This window comes from Gobius niger (assembly GCF_951799975.1).
Source record: "Gobius niger genome assembly, chromosome: 17".
Taxonomy (NCBI): domain Eukaryota; kingdom Metazoa; phylum Chordata; class Actinopteri; order Gobiiformes; family Gobiidae; genus Gobius; species Gobius niger.
Genome location: NC_136868.1, coordinates 17,299,818 through 17,312,112, shown reverse-complemented (window position 1 = coordinate 17,312,112; position 12,295 = coordinate 17,299,818). Strand labels below are relative to the sequence as shown.

The 12,295-nt window shown below is 40.7% G+C and overlaps 3 protein-coding genes across 3 annotated transcripts in view; 1 reads left to right on the top strand and 2 right to left on the bottom strand.

The window, feature by feature from the left end:
• The window catches only part of glis1b (GLIS family zinc finger 1b), a 70,389-nt gene extending 66,414 nt beyond the window's left edge, over nt 1-3,975 (top strand). The window contains exons 9-11 of the mRNA XM_079574476.1: nt 2,229-2,356; nt 3,073-3,222; nt 3,303-3,975. Coding sequence (XP_079430602.1) covers nt 2,229-2,356; nt 3,073-3,222; nt 3,303-3,439 — 415 coding nt within the window. The 3' untranslated portion in view covers nt 3,440-3,975. The remainder of the gene's footprint in view (nt 1-2,228; nt 2,357-3,072; nt 3,223-3,302) is intronic.
• Nucleotides 3,976-4,132: 157 nt separating this feature from the next.
• elovl8b (ELOVL fatty acid elongase 8b) lies at nt 4,133-8,351 on the bottom strand. Its single transcript, XM_079575364.1, has 8 exons — nt 8,060-8,351; nt 7,926-7,985; nt 6,243-6,430; nt 6,074-6,154; nt 4,937-4,993; nt 4,750-4,864; nt 4,537-4,664; nt 4,133-4,463 (listed from the first exon to the last, which is right to left on the bottom strand). Exons 2-8 carry the CDS (start codon nt 7,981-7,983, stop codon nt 4,299-4,301), a joined length of 792 nt encoding a protein of 263 aa, XP_079431490.1. The 5' UTR covers nt 7,984-7,985; nt 8,060-8,351; the 3' UTR covers nt 4,133-4,298.
• Nucleotides 8,352-8,630: 279 nt separating this feature from the next.
• mutyh (mutY DNA glycosylase) lies at nt 8,631-12,122 on the bottom strand. Its single transcript, XM_079575363.1, has 15 exons — nt 11,970-12,122; nt 11,586-11,701; nt 11,441-11,480; nt 11,298-11,371; nt 11,176-11,217; nt 11,026-11,097; nt 10,847-10,960; nt 10,676-10,773; nt 10,428-10,572; nt 10,005-10,086; nt 9,746-9,928; nt 9,368-9,507; nt 9,140-9,289; nt 9,004-9,054; nt 8,631-8,910 (listed from the first exon to the last, which is right to left on the bottom strand). Exons 1-15 carry the CDS (start codon nt 12,052-12,054, stop codon nt 8,794-8,796), a joined length of 1,509 nt encoding a protein of 502 aa, XP_079431489.1. The 5' UTR covers nt 12,055-12,122; the 3' UTR covers nt 8,631-8,793.
• Between the last annotated feature and the right edge of the window lie 173 nt (nt 12,123-12,295).

Sequence of the window (12,295 nt, the reverse complement as noted above, 5' to 3'; positions counted from 1 at the left end):
CCCAAATGTTTTCTCTGATCATGATTTGATAATGATTGGATTCACAAACCTGACATACTGTATGAATTTTATGGCTGAAAGTCCCTTCTACTGGCCAACATCAAGCGCATGTTTTTGAATATTGTCTTTACTTTTGGACGCCTTTGTGAGGAAATAATTAGACATATGTTCACGTGTGCTGGAAGAGATGACTTTGAACTTTGTGACAGCTTTTGTTTCATATGAATTGGCCCAGGAACTACAGCGATATTAGCAATAAGACATTTTTTAGCATTACTATGGTTACCGCCATGGAATTTTAAGTTTCCCTCCACCTCAATTTTAAACTATAGGCTCTTTGTGTTGTGATGTCACGTGAAAGCTATCTATTGCTATTTGGGCTATTACTTTTCATAAGGGGCCTCATGATTAACAACAACAATAAATTGAACTCTTAAACTTAATGCTGCTCATGTTTCTCCCATTGCAGAATACACCTAATATCTGGAACTCATTTGATTGTAATTGTAAATATTGTGTATAAAAAGAAGACAAAATAACAGAACTGATGCAACATTATCAAAGATTAAGATCATTCTTCTCTCTGCTCCTCTTCATTCAAACTGCATTGATGTAGCAAGTTTTATGTTTATATATCCATTTCACTTTTGAATGAAACACATAACTAAGTGACAAAAATGAAAAAAAAAAAAAAAAATATATATATATATATATATATATATATATATATATATAGCCATTCCAGCCCATTCAGACAGATGATGGTGCTTCTGATATACCCAATTGTACTTGGGTGATGATGGGTCACCAAGCGATCCCGGTTGAGAACCACTGCTCTAGATCAGGGCGGGGTTTCCCAACTTTTCAGGCCATTACCCCAAAAATCACTCAACCAACAACTCGGGACCCCCTTCTTTAAAGTGTAAAGATCTGGTTTAATGATGTTAGTGATACTGTATTTTGATATTTTGCTTGATTTCACAAAAATGCATCAAATTCAATGTCAGAAATCGAACATATAGTCCAGACAGTTAAGGTAAAGCCATTATTTTGCGTGTCACATTGTATTGTGGTTTAGTTTTGGCACAACTTCTACCAACTGTTCAGGTTAATGTCCTCAATCTGGCTTTTTTTTTTGCTTGTGTGTGGAAATGTAAGTATAAGCCATACCTCGCACCTTGAAATATTTAACACTGAATATAAATCCTTGTACAGTCCACCTTATGCCTATGTTAATTGTCCGCCTCTGTTTCTGATCCACGCCAAGTCCTTACACCAGTCCTCCGGCCCCCTGCAGCAGCTCCCTGTCATCACATTTATATTGCGCTTACTGCGGACCATATGCTTCCAGGGCACCAAACTTTATGTGTTGGCATTCCTCATTTGCAGTCATGAGTGAGCACTAAGTAGATGTTGCCTGTTTTGGTAGCTGATTGGCCGGTTTTAAAAGCACGTCTGTTGGACATCACAATAAAAACTTGGACCACAATACCATTTAATGTATAGTGCGTAATGTGGATTTATTGAATCATTTTGACCGTGTTGTTAGCGTTTATATATTAAACATTTTGTTATCTTAATAAATCCCAGATGGTCCCCCATGTTTCTTTGCCAGTTTAATAAAAGTGAAGTCTCAAAGGTAAAACAAATTTTAGAATGTAATACTGTTGCACATTGCTATTATAGTTGAATAATTGGCCTTGGCTCCTGTGGACGGCATTTGCAAGATGCTGACACTGACAAAAAAAAAAGGAAGAGTATTTAGTTGCACGTGTGATTGTTTCTGAATGCAATTTACCATAGCTACATATCAAATGACCACTACGTATATAATCCCTGGAATAAACCTTCCTTAGAAATAAAGATCAATGTAAGATGATCATCCTTTACCACATACAGGTCCACAGAAGTCCCGGCTGATCTTTCTTAGCGGCGCTGATGCCATGTGTGTTCAGGAGAGGGCTGGTTACACTTGAATGCCACTCGGGTGTTTGTTGACTTAAGATCATAATATGTGGTAGGAGGACGATTACGCGCGGGGTGCCAGAGTTTCCACACGCCTGGCTCGTTTCATGTGTGTGTTTAGGATCACTCGCTCCTCGCCTCGGCCCGTTGGATCGTGCGGTTTGCGAATCGCATGGAGCTTCGACTTTGATTTTGCTCTCAGAAGCAGCAGGCGTGTTATTGAGTTTCTTAACTAACGGACCGTGTGTGTGTGTCTTCCACAGGGTGTCGGGTCCGCTCCTGTCTCCGGGGATCAAGAGCACCGGGACACCCCCCTCTCCCCTCGACAAACACCTTGTGCACCCTCACCACAAGCCCTACAGCCACTACCCGCTGCAGCCGGGCAACGACGGTGAGATGGACCGAACAACAACAATAACATTAACACGATCCGCTTTGCAGAAGGAAGTGTTGTTTCAGGAGCCTGGACTAAAAACATTATTTTTATCGGTGTTTCACTGTAATTTCCTGAGCCTTTTCTGTGACATGTGACATGTGAAGATTCTGCTTGTTCTCCTACTTTGTTTAAATAGTTGTCTAAGAATTAATAGTGCCAGATCACTTTCATATTCTGTTTTTAGCAGCACGGGCCACACCACAGAGCAGCACGAGCAGAGCCACATGAAAGGCTGCAGGGGAGGAAGTTGTCCTGTAGAGCAGTGATTGTGCCTCTGTCAGGACAGAGAGATGTGTGTCATACAGACAAAACAGAGAAAACCACACACAGGAAGCCCAATCCTTGAGTTGAATTAGTCAAAATGCTGGCTCATGTTTTCAGCTGTCTCTCAGCTCTAACGTAGCAGGCTCAGCTGTCACTCCAGAGCCTTTCCTAATGTTTTAAACAGAGCTCCCTCTGTAAAGATCCACACATGGGCGTCTGTGGAACCACTGTGTGGTCAGAGAGTTACGCAAAAGCACTGCAGGAAAAGCTGCTCCTCCATTATGGTGACTCCTGTGGTTGATCTGAGCACAAACTGGGACAAATGTGTTCTATGTTTTGCTGAGGAAGCACATGCATCTCTACTGCTTTTAGAGACTGATGATGATTTCCTTCTTGCCCTGCTTCAGAATACCAGGGCAGCTTCCAGAGCTGCTTCCATTTCGGAGACTCCTACAGGATGGATCAGTCTGTCGGTGGTGTCCACGTTCCAGAGTCCCACAACTACAGTTCCCACCAGCACAACGGCTTCAACATGACAGCAAACAATACAGGTGCAGGTAAGGAGGGACTGTCAATGAGGAGTAAAGTCCATGTTGATTCAAGTTAACAGTATGTAATCAATACATTTGTCTTCCAGGCTTCAACATGAACCAGGAGCTCCAGGGAGGGTCAGGGTGCCAGTTCTCCTCCAGTCCAGACGAGAGCATGTTCTTCCCGGTGGGCAGCTTCGATCGCAGCCTGAACCACATGGCGTCCGTCTATACAGAGACATGAGGCACCGGAGCAAAGGACTCTCATAATGTAGCATAAAGTTACTCACTCTTGAAAATATGAAAGCAAGCACTTTCACAATAACAAACAAACAAACAAACTGAGTTTCCCTGGAATATGGAAAGTATTAACGGAAACAGCTTCATTATGAAAAGAATGCAATAAATACAGAGCGAACTGCATCAAACTATTTTAAAGTAAAAAAAAAAAATGTATTTAAACAGTGGACTCTCAATGGAGATGAGCATTTACAGTAGCCTTCACTAGGTCCATCTTTTATCTACTTGTTCATGTGCAGATTATTTTGGTACATACCGCTCACCTGGGGTTCTCTCCAACCCACAACCTCCAGTATATTTTGGACTGAAGTGTAGAAATCATATACATGTTGCAGTGTCATTTTTAGCAGTGAAAAATGTTTGTTATTTTATTTTAGATATTGGAGGATGTTTTTGAACAGTGGATTCTACTTCGGTGCAGCAAAACTCACCTTTAATATATATGTATAATATGTACAGTTTGTTTACAACATTTCTGAATGTCTCTCGAATTATGAAATTAAAATGAGCTAAATGACTGTACAATTCTTGGTCATGTTCTTACATCGTAAACAAACTCTAAAACCGGTTTCGTCTCCGGACACTTTGTCGACACATCACAACAAGCCACTTCTTCTTGAGCAAAAGTATTTAAAGTTACTCTTACTTTAGTAAATGTTTGAGGTACTCTGCCCACCTCTGTTTATAAGAGGAAGACATGTTTCTGATCATAGGTGAGTTGTGCCCTCTACTGGTCACATGTGGGTACTGAAACTAAACTAAACAGTAAAAAAAACAACTAAAAGTGTGTTAATACTAAAGTTTTATTTCTGCTTCTTCCGGCTGAGATAGCTCTGGTAATAGAAGTTACTGAAGAGTATAATGAGAGTGACGCAGTATCCAAACACCACAATGTTCATACTGTCGGGATAGTCGCACTCTGTGAAGAGGTTGTAGCCTGTGTGCAGAAGGAACAGGACAAACTGCACCTGCATTCAACAAAACAACGGTAAATCATTGTTTTCAGCTGTTTTCAGGCAAAGTTAGGCAGGCGACACTGACCAGCTGCAGGGAGGTCAGGTACTTCTTCCACCAAAGATACTTCTGCATGTGAGGGCCAATAGCAGCCAGGCCGTAGTACGAGTACATGACAACATGGACAAACGTGTTGACAAGACCAATGAAGAACGCTGTTTGTAGAAAAAAATATGTCTGAAGTTATTTATTTATGTACGGATTTTTTTTTTTTTTGGAGTAACCCGTCTGCTAACTTACACTGTCCTCCGGCTACATACTTGACTCCTGCCCACCAGTTGAAGATCATTGTGCCGTGGTGGTAGACGTGGAGGAATGTCAGCTGGCTGTTCTTTTTCCTCAGAATGAAAAATATCTGTCGATGACAACACTTCTACATAATTCATCCAGTATAATAATACTAATAAAAAAATAAACCAAAACATACCGTGTCACTCAGCTCTATGACTTTGGAGAAGAAAAACCACCAGCACACTCTGGCCATCTAGAGAAATGAAGAACAGCAGTTAGGATAAATAAATCATTGTGAATTTTCTTACAGAAATAGCATGATAACTTTGGACAACAGTGGATAATGCATTATGCAGGCCCATTTCAATATTAATACCAAGAAAATACCAACTGCGTCTTGGTAATTTACTGGGTTGTATAACACATACTGGGTTATGACATCACCATGAAGTAACTTAGGTTTGTGTCTTGCTTGCATCTAATTATCATATTTAATTATCATATTTACCATGTTATTAGTCCAGCCTAATGCTCATGGCCTCCTGCTGTGATATTGAGCTATACAAATACATTCTAAATAAGTAATTATTTAAAAAAAAAAGTCAAGAGCCATTTAAATCATCAATAGAAGATCTTCAGCAGAGTAACATAAAAGGAGCCTGGATAAAATAAAACCTTTGCCAAAAAAGTCATGTAAATCACTGGAAAGGTGTATAATAATGCATTGGTTTGCGCTTTTCTGGACACTCAAAGACGCTTTAAATTTCACTATTTGTTCACTCGGGGTAGACTGACGGAAGCGAGGCAACCAGTCTGCGCCATCAGCCCCTCCGACCACTCACTCACTCACTCCATTCGCTAGGCTTCCTGGTGTTACTACACGGTCTCCCATCCAAGTCCTGCCAGGCCCTTCCCTGCTTAGCTTCCAAGGTCTGACGGGATTGGGCAGAGCAAAGGCGGTGTGGTGTATAATTGATTGGGTGTGTCTTGGCAACTGCAAAGTTTATATTTTAACCTCTTAACCCCCACCTGAAACGAGCACATTTTCTCCATTTTGGCTTTACCCAAATCTAAAAGCTTCTTTAAAGAAGTGTCAAAAAAGCAACAAAAATGAGATGAAAACACAATAAAAGAGCGACAAAAAAGTTCCAAAAATGGTTGATGAAAACGTAAGCCAAAAAGTGGGCCCAAAAAAAGTTATTAAAAATGTGACGAAAATGCAAGAAAATACAATGCACTGGCCTTTTGATTTGGGTAAAGCTGAACTGGAGAAAAAGCACTTGGTTAAGGCGGGAGTTAAGAAGTTAAAGGCAACAAAGTACAAAGTTCTCACCCTTATCGCCAGTGGACTTGTGCTATAATCCACAGGTTGGCAAAGGAGGCTATAGTTCGCTAACCACGAAGAAACCAAGAACTGTGACAAAAGAAAAGTATGTGAGTTAAATTCTCACAATACATTTAACTGTCATGGGATTATTTATTTGATGGCGTGTCTTGCTCACCTCAAAAAACATGTATGCAGACAGACCAACCATGGCAAAATTGTAAACAATGAGGACAATTTTGAGGTCAACAGGTTCCTTGTGTCTCATGAGACGTGGACCAACCCAAACCACACAGAGGTAGAGCAGGAAGATGAGGGCGACCGGGACAGGGGAGTAGACCAGCAGCCAGGGATCTGTCCTCTTGTCTGGAATATTCACACATTTATGTTATACATGTATCAGGCAAGTCATAGACCAGTGTGTTTAGAATGTTTCTCAATGAGTAACACCAGCGCCAGATCAAGATCAATTCAGGACTAACACTCCCACGACTAAAACAGGTCTAAAACAGACAATAGACAAAACAAACTAAAAACAATAAACTGCTGTAAACCATGTTGAAACCAGAAAAAACACCCAACTTAAATACATTATTAAAGCAAACAAAATAATTAACCCTCTTCACAAGAATTGGTCATGTTGTAAAGCCTAAAACAGCATACAGGTGCTCGTCATATAAATAGAATATCATGAAAAAGTGCCCCTCCTGGAACCGCCACCTTAACGTGGTGGAGGGGTTTGAGCACCTGAATGATCCTGGAGCTCTGTTGTCGGGGGCTTCGTGCCCCTGGTAGGGTCTCCCATGGCAAACAGGTCCGAGGTGACGGGTCAGACAAAGAGCGGTTCAGAAGCCCCTTATGAGAGACCAACAGGCCCGGTTAGAACCATGAGGCCGTCCTTCTGTGGACCCACCACCTGCAGGAAGAGCCATAGGGGCTGGTGCAATGTGATATGGGCAACTCCAACAACTGCCCCCACGACCCGGCAACGGACAAGTGGAAGAAGATGGATGGATGAATGAAAAAGTGCATTCACTTCTGTTATTCAACTCAAACTGTGACACAAACAACTGCTTGCATGTATTGAGTCTATACCATACATTAAATTCACATTTTAAGATGAATTAGAGAAATAAATGTGCTTTTTTTAAATTACAGTATATGACAAGCACCGGTATATCAATAAGGTATGGGCCCTTTAATCAAACTTATAATCACATTTCATATGACCCTGAGCACCACCTGGAGAAGTCAGAGTACCTAAAGTACATCTACCACAGTTTGAGAATCACTAGGCCAGAGAGGTGATGACCCAGTGCTTCTAAAAGTATTTAGAAAGATGGGTCAGAGGAAGGATAGTACCAAGGACTTATTAGTCCAAGTAAAAAAATGGGTTCCTAAATGTAGATCATTGCACCTAAATTGAAAAATGATTAGACATAATAGGCAATTAACAAACTAAATTAAAACATCTGAAAATGATCTTTTAATTCATTTTAGATGCAGCTGGTAGGTTTAACTGGAGCCCGGACTGGCTGCTGTGTCAGATGTGTCAGACAAGACAACCATTCACTCACTCACAATGATCCCATGGTTGCAATGTTATTTGAGAATCGGCTGAAAGTAAGACAAACTGTTTGCCATATTAGTCCATTTATTAGGCAAACCTACTATCTTATTAATGCACTTGTTAGAGTGTGGGTGAAGGAACAAATTCAAGAATGACTGTCAAAAAAAACAATTTGTGGGGGTGGCCACTGAAAGTCATGTGAAGCAAATCAACACCGCCACTCCCCGCACAGTTCGACAAACGTGTGGCTTTGATGAAAAGGGAAACAACAAGGCGTGATATATTTAGTACCTCCATTCTCCAGCACGCCCTGATACCAAGACTCGAACCTTTGCCACGCGGAAGTCATCTCTAAAACAGAAGCATCGTGTTACGACCACGCTGCAAAGACAAAGTGGATCCATCAATACAAAGTAACATCTTACTGTGATAGTCCAGTCCTCACAGTCCAGATGAACAACGACTGCCCGCAGTCCGAGGGTTAAATGTGTTAAAGTAAATGTGAAGTCGGCGAGAGGTCAACCATACATCAGCCGTGATTCCGACAAGTCCCTGAAGGCGTAGCTGCTGCACTGATTTATTTGAAAATGAAAAACTATTTGCAGGTAAACATTCGGAGAGAATAAAAAAGGCCAAAACAAAATAAACAGCAAAAGGAGGACGCAGACACTTACGGGAACTTGGTCCGAAGGAGTGGACAGAAGCTTATGGGCTTTATCCGCCCACAGCGCTGTTTTCAATGTCGCCACTAGAGGGAGACATTTGCTCCCTTTTCATGCGTAAACGGTAAAGAATAGTTTAGTATAGAAATAATATAGTGTTTCAAATAATAGACAGTAAATCCGTTTTTAGGTTTGAGTCTTAAATAATAAACTAGCAGACGTGTGTTGACACAAACATTAGCTCTAATGTTTGTCTTGTCAAGGACTGTGTGATCTACAAAACAAACATACACTTTTGCCCCCTTTTAGAGAGTTCAACTTTATTATGTAGTAGAACATTATAGGACTGATACAGAGTAAGTATTAAAAACAATCCTTATGGGTTAAGATATAAAACTTTCTAAAAATAAATGTCGCATTTATTGTTGATTATATTACATTAAGGCATATGTCACTAGATTTTAATGTTTACAGTGTGATGGTGAAGCTCACTTTCATCAGTTTTCTTCTTTAATATTTTTGAAGAAGGACGTCAGAGAAAGTTGTTTGCTGTCACCTCTTGCTGCACAAGAGTTTTTATTTTTAGTTGGTACAGATTTCTTCCTTTTTGCTGCCTGGGAACAAAAAAGGAGAAATTTAGACAAATGTACATCTAAATTATCAATTTATTTATACATTTATTTACATCTGGATATATATGAGCTTACATTTGTGGTTTGATGATCACTTTTGTCCACTGAATCATAAAGCTTCAAAATCTGCAACACAAGTGACAATGATCCAAATTTAGAAGTTCCCACATACTTTCCAAACTAAGCAGCAGCGTGGCGGAAACGACCAGACCTTTTTCACTCCTGTTGAAACAGCAGCCTCTTGTAAAGCTGATCTACTGAGCCACTGAACGGTTTCACAATGGTTCGCTGATCCCCGCGCCTTTAGACACACACTGTATACAACATATGTTTGATGGATGTGGGAGAAGATATGAACCACCTGTAAATGACAATAAAGACGATAACCATAACACATGGGTAAAATAATGTGTTTCAAAGTAAACAACAGATACAAGACCTCTCCAACGAACTGAGGGTCTTCTGAAAAGCCAGTTCCCAGTATTCTGCAGATCTCAGTGCACAGCGCCCTCTTGTGTTCAACCTCAGAGATTCCCACTTCCAAAATACTGGGGAATTGCCACAAACCTGCCAGCAAACCTGTTTCAACAAAAAATAAATAAATAAATTCAGCAACAAAAAATACTGTTCGAAAAAGAGAATCGGCATCAATTTCGGTGGTACTAACGTGATTGCATGTGCACATTTTTTGCTATTGCACTTCACTAGAGCCAACATAACTGAATATCCATCTCATCATAGTAGCTTGACATTAACATTCTTCTAAAAATTGGCATAAGAACAAAGTACTTCCTTTCCGCAGTAACTGTTGCCTGACCTTTGCTGGGTCTTTGCGTGAGGAGGTATTCGTCCTGTCCATCTGCTCTGTGTCTGAGGACCAAGCCGGTCAGTGTCCTCTCCACTCGTGGAGGCTTCTTTGCTGGTTTTCTGGGAAAGTTCATGACCCCAAGCTCACTGTCCCAGGGCTCAGAGGGACACAGTAGACATGCCTCACTGTCCACTGAAATTAAACCAAAAAGTCTTTCAAAACGTCTGAGTAAAAAGTGAACCAACCTCTTATTGATGCATTTACTTACCGCAGTCCTCGATGTCAGGAGGAGATCCCTTTCTTGTCTTGCCCAGAAGCTTCTTAGTGCTTTGTTCTTTTGCGTAATTAGCCTTTTCAAATTAAAAGGTTAGAGTAAGAATAATATAAATACAGTGCAAACCACAACAGTATACTTGAACATAATCATTAATTATGGAAAACAACTGAATGAAATCCGAGGCACAGACATGCTGCTCCTGATATACTTCTTTTATCTTAACACGCTTCAAGTCGAGTCTTCATCAGAGCACTGTCCTGGACTTCATTCAGTTGTTTTGTACATTACACAAATTACATAGATACAGAACAATTACACATGTAATTCTCTTCCCTCTCGGGATCCTGAAGAGCACCAGATTGCTAATAATTAATATAATTGTGCATGCGCTGAGACAGAAGCACAGGTTTGCACCTTTTGATAGGAGCGACAGTGAGACTGTACGGGACACTGACTGCAGAGGGGAGCTTTAGGGGTACAGATACGAGCTCCTAGCTCCATCATGGCCTGGTTAAAGTCCCCTGGTCTGTTTGGGTCCACAACTGAATTAGCAATATCCCTACAGACAAGAACAGATATACAATCAGTGCAACAATAAACATGGCATTTAAGAAGCAGCTTTTACCTAGAAATTCTATTATAGTTATAGTATTTAAGCTCACCATAAGGCCTCTGTTACAGCAGGACTTGAGGACTCTGCTCCAATTGCTCGTAAGCGACATAACACTCGGATCACATTGCCATCCACTGCTCCTGTAACCTAGAAAACCAGATCTGAATGTTAGTATACTACCATAACAATATTTCAATGAGCCTTTATATGTTGAACCAACCTGCCCAAGAGCAATAGAGCCTATAGCACCAGCGGTGTAGCGTCCAACACCTGGGAGCTGTTTCAGAAGGCCGTCAACTGACTGAGGCATTTCTCCATTTAGCTCAGAGACCACCTGGAGGAGCATTGTCATAGATGTCATTTGCTACTGTTGGTTCATAGTAATTTTATTTATCTAACCTTTCGAGCGCCTTCATGAAGTCTTTTGCCCCGTGAATAGTAGCCTAGACCTGCCCACATTTGATTTACTTCCTTCAAGAAAAAAAAATGACCCACATTTAGACTGTTTTGGCAGTAGACAAAACATGTTGTGTTTCACTAAGATAAGACCTCTAATGTAGCGGCTGCCAGATCTTGTACTGTTGGCCATCGCTAAAAGAAAAGCAACAACTGAAGATAAAACTTTCAAATGTTTTACCGGTTATGTAGTGCGAATGATTATAATATCTTACTTTTATCCATTTGTTATAATAACTTATGACTGTTGCAACTTGAGTCTGCTGCAGCATGATTTCTGACACCCACACTGAAAATAGAATAAGGTTTAAAGCTAAAAAGTGAAAAAGCAATGGAATAATGCGAGCACAGATCAAACCTGCATATGTCCTGATGTTGAGGTCTTGCTCCGTAATAGCCTGCGGAAAAAACAACACAAGGCATTAATAGTCTTACAATAGATAACTTTGTAGGAGCATTTTAAAGGTAAGGTTTATGAAAAGCCACTAGTAATGACTCTGTACCAGTGTCCGCCATGGCAGCTCCCTTTTATCCTTGTCATACCAGCTCAAGAGTTGGGAGCGGAGCAAGACCACCTCTGCAGCATCAGGAAAGGTGTGGTATGTTTGGGAAATAATCTCTAGAAATTACATGAAAAGTCAGATCTTTCTTGCACAGAAAAGCCACAGCCTCTCATATCCCTGTTTTTGCAATAGCCTACCTGCCTTTTCACTATCACCTGCTTCTTCTGCACTTTTTTAAAAATCGTTTTAATCTTCACTTATACGTATTTACTTGGGTTCATTGCATGCACGTGGTAGACTACTGTGTTTGAGATTAACAGAATATTTAGCCCCACATCCAAGATCATACATAACACACAGGAAGTAGCAAACATGCGATCCCACCTTCTTTCACAGCAGCCACAGGCCTTTTCCTCTTTGCCATGTTTGCTCTTTTACCTGTAATAACTGCAGCACGAACCTTTTTCATACTGACACAACTGATCTATACAATATCGTAACACCTTTGGGTTTTTCAGATCCCGCCACATTGGAGGAAGGGGCTCGGCTTCTGTCCAATCAGCAACAAGTAAACAAGGAAGTCGAACAGCGTCACAGCGGAAGAGGCGCTTTCACAATAAAAGCATTTTGTTTATAAAGTTTTATTCAGTACAGAAAGAAAAGCTGGAGTCAGTGGCCATGTTTAAAAGTAAACAGTATTCGTCTGGACT